We start from the raw sequence: 14,538 nt of genomic DNA on the forward strand, positions 1-14,538 counted from the left end.
GCCTACGGACACATATGACTTATCATTATCATTCATGATGGTTTCCAATTCGCCAATAATTAACGTTGTGCAGAAAAAGATGAGGTTGGTATCCACACTTCCACAGGAGACAACGCCTGCGCTTCTCCCACCTCAGAATCATCTCAAATTCATAAACTAACTGATTAATAAGGCTGCGGGCCCCCATCAAAACTAGCATGATCTGGGGCCCCACTCATAACCTGGCCCTGATTGTCGCACAGTAACCCACGCAGCGTCTGAATAGAGAACTTCCTGAAGCATACGGCAGAGGTCTATGCACTTTACATGCCGGTTAATACCGGGCCAGGATTGTGGAATAAGCGGCGCATGTGGATACAGACCTGTCAGCCGCTGGTGTGGGAACTTGTGAGGGGGAGGGAAGGCACCTTTCTTATAGGATTGGCTACAGTGTGGGCCGCACACACAGGCAGGGCTTGGGGCAGCAGAGAGCAGCTCCGGCGCTCAGCCCTCACACAATAAAATATGGCTGAAGCTGGGACAGGCTTCCTGGAGCAGCTCAAGTCGTGCGTGGTGTGGTCGTGGACGTATCTGTGGACGGTGTGGTTCTTCTTTATGCTCTTCCTGGTCTACATCCTCAGGGTCCCGCTGAAGATCAATGACAATCTGAGCACAGGTAGGAGGAGGGGAGCACTGCCACGTTCTCTGCACACAGGGAGGGAGACAGGCAGGGAAAGTTTCTGCAGATACTTGGTAAAGTACATGGCACAGCGGGTTGGCGTGTGGAGAGAGACTGCCCAGGACCCGGGGGGGACAGGACACGACACCTTTCGGCTTCAAGGCCACTTTTCTCCTTGTATTTTATTTTGTTTTCTTGTGGAGTTTTCAATGGATGGCTGCGAGGAGTCTGCTGGGTCCTAGCGCCGTCCCTGCCGGTTGCTCTGTGGGAATGTGCTTCGGAGTTTAGTAACTAGCATTATGATGCGCGGGATATTGGCTTGCCTGTGACGTCACTGACCTGTAATATTAGTACGGTTACAGCCTCATGTCGGCCTGTTACTCATACAATCTTCTCTTGTGATAGTAAATATGGGCTAAAGTGGACACAAAGTTTAATGTCACTTGATGGGTGTTAGTTCTTTTTTTTTTTTTTTTTTTTTTTTGCTCCCTACAGAAGACAATGCAAGTCACAGGCGGCAGCAGAGCCCTATCGCAGCTGCATTCACACACACTGGAGTAGGTTTAGGCTCCATTCACACGAGCGTGACAGATTTTCCATCTGTCCATGTGCGTGGCATTATGCATCAGTGTGCTTTGTGCGTGGCACGTGTTTTTCACGCACTCGCAAGCACTTCTATTTTTTTTAGATGTAATTAATGAGTAAAACACTGACAGCACGTGCGTCCGTGTGCTGTCTGTGGTTTTCACGCACCCATTGACTTCAATGGGCGGCGAGGTGCGTGAAAACGCACCAATATAGGACATGAAGTGAGTTTCACGCAACGGTCACTCGCTGCATAAAAAATTCACGCATGTGTGAATAGCCCCATTGAAATTAATGGGGCCAAGTGCTGTACGTTGTTTCAGCACACGGACTAGATTCACGCTCGTGTGAATGAGCCAGGCTTCATTTGCATCTGCGTTGGGGGCTCCGTTACGGGCCTCCGTCGCGGAGCCGGCAGGGATTACCGGAGACAATAACACAGTGTGCTGCGCTATTTTCTGGTAAAATCACGGACACCCCGACGGAACCTATTAAAGTCAATGGCAACTGGCGGTGTCCGCTGTGCAACGGAACCTTGGGTTCCGTTATTCCCTTGTCCTGCTCCTCTGAAAGAGAAGAACAACGGAATGGCACAATGTGAACATAACTGTCTAGTATGTAATTACAAGGTAGAAACCGCAGCGCTACTGAGCGACCTCCACTTCTCCGGTCAGTTCTGTGAATCCGTTGTGGCTCTTCAGATCCATATGAAAATGTTGCAGGTGTCCGAAATGGTGGCGGCCATCTTTATAAACATGGTGTTCATTCAGATGCAATGCAATTATACTGGAGTGATTATAGATAAATTGTCCTATAATGGGATGCGAACAACCCAAGGCTAAACAATTACAAAGTACAGGTAGACTAAGGCTATGTTCACACAGTGCAGATTTTACTTGTTTTTTGTAAGCCAGAATTGGATTCTGGAGAGCGGACCTATAAGGCCTTGCTCTATATACTTCTATTTAGGTTCCGTTCCTTGGTTTGGCTTAAAAAATACATATGAAATCTGCGCTGTGTGAACACGGCTGAGGAGTGGATTCATACGCGGCAGATTTTGTTCATCTGAATGGAACTTGTAGAATTCCACGCACTTGCTGCACAAACAACTCCATTCAGATGAATGGAACTGATTTTCAGTCGCATGTATTTCTGCAACAAAATCTGCCCCGTGTGAATCCACCTATAGGCCCCCTGCACACCGGATAGAAAAGCTGTCGCATTTTCATGCAGCAATTCTGCGGCGTATTACAGTAGCAGCAAAGTGGACAATATTTGATGAAATGTCACCCGCACGCAACGGAAAAAATCTGCAGAAAACAAGTGCGGAAATTGATCTGCGTTGCGGATTCTTAATCTGCAACATGCCAATTTATTTAGCGGAAATGCTGCGGAATTTCCGCACCAATATTCTGCAGTATTTACGTCCTGCAGGAGGCCTAATACTACTGCGTAACATTTTGGGCTGTTTGACATCTATGAAAGTTTTTACAAGCCAAATTATTGCAAATTGCATAAAAAATGTACTATGTGTCTTAAAGGGCTCTGTTCACACTTGAACCATGGTTTCCGTTTTTACAGGATCCATGACGGCGCTATCATGATCTATGACTGATCTGTTTTTTTTCTCCGTTGACCTATAATGGATCTAAAGAAAAGGAAGCATTGCAGAGAAGAACTAACGGAGGTGCCTTAGACACTTTTTACACTTAAAGAGGCTCTGTCACCAGATTTTGCACCCCCTTTCTCCTATTGCAGCAGATCGGCGCTGCAATGTAGATAAGAGTAAAGTTTTTTTGTTTTTTTTTAAAAACGAGCATTTTTGGCCAAGTTATGACTATTTGTATATTTATGCAAACGAGGCTTTCTAAAGTCCAACTGGGCGTGTATTATGTGCGTACATCGGGGCGTTTTTACTACTTTTACTAGCTGGGCGTTCTGACGAGAAGTATCATCCACTTCTCTTCAGAACGCCCAGCTTCTGGCAGTGCAGCAGACACAGCGTGTTCTCGAGAGATCACTCTGTGACGTCACTCACTTCCTGCCCCAGGTCCTGCATCGTGTCGGACGAGCGAGGACACATCGGCACCAGAGGCTACAGATGATTCTGCAGCAGCATCGGCGTTTGCAGGTAAGTCGATGTAGCTACTTACCTGCAAACGCTGATGCTGCTGCAGAATCAACTGTAGCCTCTGGTGCCGATGTGTCCTCGCTCGTCCGACACGATGCAGGACCTGGGGCAGGAAGTGAGTGACGTCACAGCGTGATCTCTGGAGAACACGCTGTGTGTCTGTGCACTGCCAGAAGCTGGGCGTTCTGAAGAGAAGTGGATGATGCCGATTCGTCAGCATCATTCACTTCTATTCACAACGCCCAGCTAGTAAAAGAAGTAAAAACGCCCAGATGTACGCACATAATACACGCCCAGTTGTACTTTTACTTTAAACACGCCCACTTGGACTTTTACTTTTCAACACGCCCAGTTGTACTTTTACTTTTCAACACGCCCAGTTGTACTTTTGCAAGCCTCATTTGCATAAATGTAAAAATGGTCATAACTTGGCCAAAAATGCTCGTTTAAAAAAAAAAAAAAAACGTTACTGTAATCTACATTGCAGCGCCGATCTGCTGCAATAGGAGATAGGGGTTGCAAAATCTGGTGACAGAGCCTCTTTAAGGCCCTATTACACCAGCCGACTTTGGCTGGTGCAGCGCGCACCGATCTACGAGACAGATCGGTGCTCGTTTCTCCTGTCACGAGGTGCAGTAAAAAACGCATACAAGAAATTGCATCAAAACTACTTGTGGTTTTACGGTGAATTGACGTTTTTGGATTTGCGCTGAACAGACGAAAATTGCATTGTGGTTTTACCACCATGTTTTTTTCCATGAGATTTCTGCTGCACAGCCAGAGACGTTTCGTGTGAATGCGCCCTCAGGGTTGTGTTCAGCAGGTTGGAGAGCAGCACATTAGGGTATCTAATAGATGCTCTAACATGAAATCCGTCTGTCCTGGCGACACACTTTGTTTAAAGGGCTTGTCTGGTTTACAAAATCAATTTTTAATTCTATTAGCTAAGGGCCTGTTCACATCAGCGTTGCCTTTACGTCGAGGGATCCCATCGGAGGTTTCCGTAGGGTTAACTCCTCAACGGAAAGGCAAATGGAAACCTTGGCTTTTGTTTGCATCACCATGGATCTCAATGGTGACGGAAACATTGCTTAAAGGTTTCCGTTTCAAACCGTTGTGACAGGGTTCCGTTGTTTTGACGGCATCAATAGCGCAGTGGAATACAGAGTTGTCAGTACCCCTGTTTAGTACCCTCATCACCCGCTGTCCAGTTCCCTCACAGGTAACAGATGATCGCTGGGGGTCCAAGTCCCTCTGTCATCACTTTATCATTGGGGAACGCTTTTAACAAGGGGATTGTCCAAAGTGGTCAACCCCTTTAAGCAGATATTAAGAAGGAGATGGCGTGTGGTTTATCTCTTATTGTCCTCATATTAAAACAACGGAACTCTTGCCACATTTAGTGTGTTTTACATTTGGCACTATAGGTGACAGGTAACAGATTCCAAGGCATACTGGAGGCGCTGTGATCTGTCGTTCTTGATGGGTTTCCGTTTTTTTTTAGCCGTTTAGAGGATGTATATGTAGCTAATGATGTTAGTAGAAAAGCATGCAGCATAAATCTCACCCATTAGGCAATACATTCTGGACGTACTGTGGTTTTAAAGCCGTAAAATATGGCTGTAGTGCTAAATATAGCTGGAGCTGTTGGCATGCCCCTGAAAGCCTCAGCAAGGCCGCAGAAATACATGACTGTACGCAGCACACAGCCCAGTCTGGACGAACCTCTGACTGACAGGACTGCTTGACTGTTCCACAATAATGCAAACATCTCTGTAAAGATAGATATAGATAGATAGATATGCGGCGCGCCGTTGCAGTCTACTCCAATAGAAAGAGGTAAATGTTTGCTGGGGCTACACTTGGATCATTTATTTCTAGGTGCATATTACTTAATTTTTTTTAATCCAATGGTTGTATCGGATCAGTAGGGACTGTTTGTCCCTGTGCGAGTTGTTTTATATATATTTTTTTATATATTAGGATATTGCATTATGAGGCAGTTAACTGATATACATCTACTAAGCTCTATTCACACTGCAGTGTACATTGGGTGTATACACTGGGAAGTGCTCCCAACATATACTGTATGTGTTCATAGAGACCTATTTACCTGACATATGCTAAAAGAGTGTATTTTCGGCATGCGTCGAGGCGGTATGCGTCAGCATACGTTTTCTTTGACTGGATTCTAAACACGGGAAATATAAGGAAAATATTTATATTTCCTCTCTTCTTTGCATCCACTCCTGATGTTGTTGGTTTCAAAATTTTGGATACTGATGTAAAATACTGACCAAATCTGCAATGTGTGAATGCGGCCTTAGGCCCTGTTCACATAATGAGGATATCAGCGTGGAATCCACGTTGAAACCCTCATCAATTCAGGTAACAGTCCGCCTCCAATACATGTGAATGTGGCCTTTGTAACCGCGTCCACATGCTCTAGAAAAAGACACAAAAAAAAAGAATCTGCAAGACTAATGAGCATGTTCATTCTTCTCGTGGATTCCCCGCAGAAAAGCCATGGATTAGCCCCATTGTATGGGACTAAACCTTGCGCGAGTCCACGGCAGAAATCTGAGTGGATCCTCTCGTAAATATGCAGTGGATTTGCCATAGGCATATCTGTGGCATGTAAACGCCCCGAAATACGCCTGAAAACACTGCATGTGAACATACCCTTAGACTCTTTTTCACACCTCATTTTGGCAATTGTGACTCGTACTCAAAACATAAGAAAGTATATGCTATAATATACGTTCACGTTAATGGACAGACAGATCTAAATATATGGCATACAATAGCATCAGATTGATGGAGGTTAGAGAAGCTGCACTGGCGACAATCGGTTCATTGCCGCGGAGGGGTTATTCAGATGAGACAAACCCTTAAAGTGTAGCTAAACTTTCACAAAAAAAATGAAACTGCTATATGTCCCTCTATGTGAATACATTACTCCTAGCAATTTTTTTTTCACTTCCAAGTACCTTTTTTGCAGCTTTTTTTCTTGTGAAACCGTCCACATATATTTTCTTACACTTCCTGATTCTGGCAGTTGCTAGGGGCGTGTCTTACTGTGTGTGATGTTACGATTTGTATCTTTCATGGGCAGTGAACTCTGAGGTGATAACTACAATACTGTGAGCGTGCACTGAGCTATGCACAGCAGAACACATTATATACAGAGATGTAAATATCTCTGCACACTCCAGAGAAAGGAATCAGAGTTTTTCTTTTCACTTTCCCTGGCAAGTGCAGGGAAGATAAGACAGGACGGCAGGGTGCTTGCGGGGGATGGAGCAGTCCTAGTCTTTTCTGATGCTAATTAACAGCTCAGATTACAGTGTCCTGAGACTCTTTGCTGGAGGGAAGGGGAGAATCACAGAGACCAGTGCACACAGTCTCTTCCATGAACTGTGTAGTGTATAGAGGCAGAGAGACCTTCCTGATGTCACGATGGGGGCGTGCACATCTGACGTCAGGATTGGGCCACCACCCACCCGTACTCCTAGGCAGGGCCGCCATCAGGAATTTCAGGGCCCCATACAGCTAAATTGTCTTGGCCCCCCTACCGTGGCACCGCATGTTAAAGGTACTCCGTCCAGCAACATATCACACTCTTTGTGTGATACATAACTAAAAACTTTTTATTTGGCTGAAAGCTTTTGAAGCCTGCCACCACGACAAGGTAGACTCTTTTGGCAGGGCCCTACTCGCTCTACTCTAACTTAAAAAATATATAGACTCTATTCCTTTTTCTGCAGATTTAATGAATATAATACTTAAAGGGGTTTCCCAGCCCCTAAAAATTGATGCCCTATCCTCGGGATAGGCCATCAATAGCTGATGGGTCGGGGTCCAACTACCGGGACCCCTGCCGATCAGCTGTTTTGAAGGGAGTGCAGCGCTTGTACGAGCGCTGCTACCCCTTCATTTCTACTTGCTCTCTGAGAATCGTCGACACAGATGTAGTGCAGTTCAGTGTATTGGAGCCTTTTCACATTCACTTCATTGTGAGAAGGCTGCAATACTGTGAATCACCGCTACATCCGTGTCGACGATTCACAGTGAGCAAGTAGAAATGAAAAGGAAGCAGCGCTCGGACCGACCCTTAGGCTGGGTTCACACGACCTATTTTCAGACGTAATGGTGGTATTTTACGCCTCTAATTATGTCTGAAAACACGCCACCGCTTTACAATGTACTGTGCCGACGACCTGTAATTTTACGCGTCGCTGTCAAAAGACGGCGCGTAAAATAACAGCCTCGTCAAATAAGTGCAGGACACTTCTTGGGACGTAATTGGAGCCGTTTTTCATTGACTCCAATGAAGAACAACTCCAAATTACCTCCGTAAAAGACGCGGCGAAAAACGCCAGTACATGCATTTACGTCTGAAATTCAGGAGCTGTTTTCTCCTGAAAACTGCTCCTTAATTTGAGACTTAAATGCAGTTATCGTGTGCACATACCCTCAAGCTATTGATGGCCTATCCTGAGGTTAGGCCATCAATTTTTAGGGACTGGAACCTTTTAGCACACTCATGCTGCCCTAACAATGGACACAAGCCAGTGCTGAAACTATGACTTCTCTTATATGACGCGGCACTTTACACCGCGTTCCAAATTATTATGGAAATTTTATTTTTCACTGATTTTCCTAAATAGTCGATGCAAATGAGTCAGTATAATCTTCAAGCCATCAACCGTTGGAGTATAATGCAAATTTTATTGAACAAATCTCCTAATAACAGATTTTTTTTTAGAAGTAAAAAACTCAAAATGCACTGTTTAAAATGTTTTGATCTCTGTTGTGCATAATAATTCTAAAGGTTGTAAAGGGAACTAAAATGGTAATTTGTTGAATTTGCAGCATCAGGAGGACATATTTACAGAAATCAAAAGCTCTTTCAATCAATAAAAACTTAACAGGCCAAGTTACATGTTAACATAGGACCCCTTCTTTGATATCACCTTCACAATTCTTGCATCCATTGAATTTGTGACTGTTTGGACAGTTTCTGCTTGAATATCTTTGCAGGATGTCAGAATAGCCTCCCAGAGCTTCTGTTTTGATGTGAACTGCCTCCCACCCTCATAGATATTTTGCTTGAGGATGCTCCAAACGTTCTCAATCGGGTTGAGGTCAGGGGAACATGGGGGCCACACCATGAGTTTCTCTCCTTTTATGCCCATAGCAGCCAATGACACCGAGGTATTCTTTGCAGCATGAGATGGTGCATTGTCATGCATGAAGATAATTTTGCTACAGAAGGCACGGTTCTTCTTTTTGTACCACGGAAGAAAGTGGTCAGTCATAAACTCTACGTACTTTGCAGAGGTCATTTTCACACACGCAGGGACCCTAAAGGGGCCTACCAGCTCTCTCCCCATGATTCCAGCCCAAAACATGACTCCGCCACCTCGTTGCTGACGTCGCAGTTTTGTTGGGACATGGTGGCCATTCACCAACCATCCACTACTCCATCCATCTGGACCATCCAGGGTTGCACGGCACTCATCAGTAAACAACACGGTTTGAAAATTAGTCTTCATGTATTTCTGAGCCCACTGCAACCGTTTCTGCTTGTGAGCATTGTTTAGGGGTGGCCGAATAATAGCTTTATGCACACTTGCAAACCTCTGGAGGATCCTACACCTTGAGGTTCGCGGGACTCCAGAGGCACCAGCAGCTTCAAATACCTGTTTGCTGCTTTGCAATGGCATTTTAGCAGCTGCTCTCCTAATCCTATTAATTTGTCTGGCAGAAACCTTCCTCATTATGCCTTTATCTGAACGAACCCGTCTGTGCTCTGAATCAGCCACAAATCTTTTCACACTACGATGATCACGCTTCAAATGTTTTTGAAATATCCAATGTTTTCATACCTTGTCCAAGGTATTGCACTATTTCACGCTTTTCGGCAGCTGAGAGATCCTTTTTCTTTCCCATATTGCTAAAAACCTGTGGCCTGCTTAATAATGTGGAACGTCCTTCTTAAGTAGTTTTCCTTTGATTGGGACCACCTGGAAAACTAATTATCACAGGTGTCTGAGATTGATTACAATGATCCAAAGAGACCTAAGACACAATACCATCCATGAGTTTAATTGAAAAACTAATAATTAAATGTTTATGACACTTAAATCCAATGTGCATAATAATTTGGAACATGGTGTAGAGTAACGCATAGTTTAGTTTAATCAGTGCACCTGTCACTATATCATACTGCCCGCAGTCAGGGGCAACATTAACAGGCCGTCAGGTTCACATAAACAAAATAGAAGATACAGGATTTGTGTTGGTACAATCTTAAAACCCCATATATGATCAAAAATAGATGCATAAGAGCAGAGGAAAAAAAGGTTGTTAAAACAGTGGCATAACAATTGCGGTCACGGGGGTGGGTCGACCTGGAATGGGCGAGCCCCACTTAAAACCGGATCCTCGTATTTAACGAAGCGTTAGGACGTTGTATGCTGTGTCTTATATAATTTCCTGATGCTGCCCGGCCGGATGTGACAGTGGGCCTTGTGCACCAGGCCATGAAGGCAAGAGGAGCGAGTAGTGGGGAGTACATTTTTATTTTTTTTTTTCCATTTTTATGTCGGTTCTGGGGTCCATGCTTAAGGTGGACAAGGCTATTCAAAAGTGTGGCATGGGGCCCAGCATTGTGAACAGCTTCGTCATTAGTTCTACAGAGTTTTAAACGTTCGGGTTAACGCTTATGACGTTGAGTGCTACCTCGAGATGTGCTAAATTGCAGCATGAGACCGCTGAGCAACGTAAATACACCCCAGCCAGACGCACACTGGAGCTGCTGCTTACTGGTTAAAAAGAAACCATTCAGTCCAAATAAAAAAAACAATTAAGAACTGCAAAATTAGGGTATGTTCACACGCCCTATTTACGGACGTAATTCGGGCGTTTTAACCTCTAATTACGTCTGAAAATACGGCACCCAGGCGCCCGCGTCAAAGAAGTGCCTTTCACTTCTTGAGACGTAATTGGAGCCGTTTTCCCTTGACTCCATGGAAAAACAGCTCCAATTACGTCCGTAATGGACGCAGCGAAAAGCGCCTGCACTTGCCATTACGTCTGAAATTGCGGAGCTGTTTTCTCCTGAAAACAACTCCGTGATTTCAGCCGTTACGGACGTGTACGTGTGAACATACCCTTACTGTTAACTTACCTGCTGGCCTCAGTTGCTTCTGGCTCTGCTTCCTCATTCCGGTCCCCGTTTTCCAGAATCCAAGATGGCTGCTACTGTCTCAGACTTGCATATAGAAAGCATTGCCTGCCAGTCTGAGACATGCCCCCAACTCCTTCACTGCTCCCAGAAGGATAAGCACCGATGATAGCGCTGTGTCCATCTCTTCTGACACTTCTCTTGCTGGGTCCTTGACTGGTTCCGACTGCAGCAACATCCTGACTGATAGCGCGTCAGTGGAGGACGGAGGAAGACAGCGCCAGTTTTGTCATGAATCATCTTCTGTATGTAAGTATATCACATTGTATGCTTGTAACGGTCTTTTATGTTTTACTGTCTGTGTTTTTTTTTTTTTTTAAAGGTTTCTGTGTCTTGGCCTATGTTGGATTGTCGTGGGATCTAATTTTTACCAATAAAATGGTCAAAGCGGGCTGTACGAGGCAGTTTATTTCAATAAAGTGTTTTTTATATTTGTTTCAACTGTGTAACAGAACTAGTAATCAAGGTGTCTGACTGACACCTCTCCATTACAATCACTAGGGCTTGGTGTCAGTCAGTGATGTGCTATGTCCACCTTTGGCTGACACTAATCCCTCAAATTAACTCAGTACCCAACGCACCAGGGGTACTGGGAAGAGGCGAGAACCATCAGGAGCGGCCCAACCAACGTAATGGGCAGCCGCAGGCTGGTGTTTTTAGGATGGGATGGGACGAATAGCCATGGACCTTCCCATCCGGATAATCAGACTGCAGCTATTGATTTTCTACTTTTTTTTTTTATATGTGTGTGTGTGTGTGTGTGTGTGTGTGTGTGTGTGTGTGTGTGTGTGTGTGTGTGTAATGCTTTTCATAAAAAATAAAAAAAATTAGTAAACAAAAAAACGTGGGGTCCTCCTATTTCTCTATATAGCCAAGAAAAACCAACAACCGCAGTCTGAAATTCTCAGGATGGGAAGGTCCATGGCTATTGGTTCCTTCCCATCCTAAAAACACCAGCCTGTGGCCATCCCAGGGGCCACCCATCACATTAGATGGGCCTTTCCTGATAGTCCTTGGCTCTTCCCAGTACACCTGGTGCGTTGGGTAATAGATTGGAGGGGTTGGTGTCAGCCAGAGGTTTGCTATGTCCACTTTAGGGTGACGCCAAGCCCTAACGATTGTAATGGAGAGGTGTCAGTCAGACACCTCGATTACTAGTTCTGTTAAACAGTGCAAAATGTATAAAAAAACACTTTATTGAAATAAACAGCCCCCCTACAGCCCGCTTTGACCATTTTATTGGTAAAAATTTGATCCTATAACGATCTGACGTAGTCGAAGATACTGAAACCTGTAAAAAAATCAGATAATAAAACATATAAGACCGCTACCAGCATACAATGTGATATGCTTACATACAGAAGATGATTCATGCCAACCCTAGCGCTGTCTTCCTCCGTCCTCCACTGACGCGCTGTCAGTGAGGATGTTGCTGCAGCCGGAACCTGTCAAGGACCCAGCAGGAGAAGTGTCAGAAGAGATGGACACAGCACTGACATCATCGTTGCTTGTCCTTCTGAGAGCAGTGAAGGAGATGAGGGAATGTCTCAGACTGGCAGGCAACGCTCTCCACATGCAAGTCTGAGGCAGTAGCAGGCATCTTGGATCCCGGACAACTGGGACCAGAACGAGGGAACGGAGCAGGAAGCAAGAAAGTCTGGCCAGCAGGTAGGTTAACAATAATTTTACAGCTTAGTATTTTTTTTTTTGTGTTTTATAAGAAAGAGGGTCCCAAACCCCCAGATCCTCCTCACTGCACCCCCACAGTGAGGCGGACATTGAATTGAGCGACGGTCAAGCGTGCACGCTTCCATTTCATTCAAAGTGTATGGGAATGACGGAAACAGCATGCTTGACCGCCGCTTCGTCTGCATAGGAGTGCAAGTTTTATTTTACTCAAACTGCTGTAAGGCTGGGTTCACACCTGCGTTCAGCAGAACAATGGAAAAATAAGAAGCGCCTGTTCAATTGCACAACGGACAACACCTGCCGCCAAGAAACCCATTGACTTTAATGGGTTTTGTCGGATTTCCATTGGGCTGTCCGTGGTTTTAACGAAAACAATAGTGCAGCATGTTGCACTATTGTATCCGGTATTGTATCTACAACGGAGCCTCCAACGCAGATGTGAACATGGCCTAACACAACATTTTTGTATTTTTTTTGAAGCAGGTTCACAAAAAAAACCATACAAATTCTACTGGACCAACTGCCTATTTAGAGACAGGCAGCAGCTTCAGGAGTGCATCATAAGGGTAGGAACACACTTGGCAGATATGCGGAGTAAAACTACACAGCTTATCCGCTTGGTAGCCGCAGGGAATTCTGCAAGCAAAACCGCACCAAATAGTGGTGCAGGTTTCGTGAGGCATGTCCGCTGCAGAAATCCTGCAGGGAAAAAAAAAAGTTTGGACTTACCCCGGCCGTAGTGTAGGCGATGCATCTCTCTTCTGAACATAGCCTGGCCTCCTGGGATGACGCTGTAGACCAGGGGTCTCAAACTCGGCCGGGTAAATGGGCCGCATATAGAAAAAATGGGAAGTTGACGGGCCGCATTACTTTCAAATTTGATACAATACAAAATTATTATTAATCAATTAGTTATTTGAACTACTATAACACTATATTACTAGAATAATAATACTACATTACTATAATAATAGCGCTAGGTTTAAAATTTTAGAAAATTCTCCACGTGCTTATTTCAACAATCCAGCTGTCCAGTTTGGGTCGCTAAATGCAGTCCGGCGGCTCAGTTAGCAGCGTTTGGCAGACGCACATGTCAAGATTGGGCAGCCCCTTTTTAGATAGCGCCGCAGTGCCCTCTGTGGATGCTGCCGCGGTGCCCTCTGTGGATGCTGCCGCGGTGCCCTCTGTGGATGCTGCCGCGGTGCCCTCGGTGGATGCTGCCGCGGTGCCCTCGGTGGATGCTGCCGCGGTGCCCTCGGTGGATGCTGCCGCGGTGCCCTCGGTGGATGCTGCCACAGTGATGTCAGGGTCTTGCCCAGAGCTGGAGTCCCGGCGCAGAGCCGCTTCTAGCACTCGAACTACAGTAAATTTGTGACTGCAGATCTGGATTTGTTTGGAGTATGGGACCTGATGTTACAGTACAGTTGTGACTGCAGCACTTGATGTGGCTGGAGTATAAGACATGATGTTACAGTAGAGTTGTGATTGCAGCTCTGGATGTGACTGGAGTATAGCACATTATATAATAGTAGAGTTGTGACTGGAGCTCTAGATTTATTTGGAGTATAAGACAAGATGTTTGCATCTGCATCTACTGATCTTGCAGTAGAGTTGTGAGTGTAGCTGTGGATGTCTCTGGAGTATAGTACATGATGTTACAGTAGAGTTGTGAGTGCAGCTCTGGATGTGACTGGAGTAAAGTACATGATATAATAGTAGAGTTGTGAGTGCAGCCTGGGATTCCAGCTCTGCTCCTGACATCACTGTACATACATGGACAGATGTCAGGGGCAACCCCAGAGCTGGAGTCCCGGGAAGAGCGCTAGTAGGCTCTTCCTGGGACTCCAGCTGTGCTCCTGACATCACTGGAACTCCTGCTCTGGAGAAGCCCCTGACATCATTGTCGATGTATGGACAGCAATGTCAGAGGCTTCCCCAGAGCAGAGCCCATACTAGCGCTCTGCCTGGGACTCCGCTCTGGGGAAGACCCTGACAAACTGTCCATATATGGGCAGCGATGTCAGGGAATTCCACAGAGTCCCGGAGAAGAGCCGATACTAGCGATCTGCCCCGGGACTCCGCTCTGGGGAAGACCCTGACACACTGTCCATATATGGGCAGCGATGTCGGGGAATTCCACAGAGTCCCGGAGCAGAGCCTGTACTAGCGCTCTGCCCGGGTCTCCGGCTCTGGGGAAGCCCCAGACATCGCTGTTCATATGTG

At 45.6% G+C, this 14,538-nt stretch overlaps 1 protein-coding gene across 2 annotated transcripts in view; it reads left to right on the forward strand.

The window, feature by feature from the left end:
• The first annotated feature begins 406 nt into the window (after positions 1-406).
• ST7 (suppression of tumorigenicity 7) overlaps positions 407-14,538 on the forward strand; it is a 138,335-nt gene continuing 124,203 nt past the window's right edge. Inside the window, exon 1 of one of the 2 annotated variants that reach the window (XM_075857125.1) lies at positions 407-655. In XM_075857125.1, the coding sequence (XP_075713240.1) occupies positions 505-655 (151 nt within the window). In that variant the 5' untranslated portion in view covers positions 407-504. The remainder of the gene's footprint in view (positions 656-14,538) is intronic. The other variant, XM_075857124.1, reaches the window with a different exon arrangement.

Source organism: Rhinoderma darwinii, chromosome 3 (assembly GCF_050947455.1).
Source record: "Rhinoderma darwinii isolate aRhiDar2 chromosome 3, aRhiDar2.hap1, whole genome shotgun sequence".
NCBI classification, from domain to species: Eukaryota; Metazoa; Chordata; class Amphibia; order Anura; family Rhinodermatidae; genus Rhinoderma; species Rhinoderma darwinii.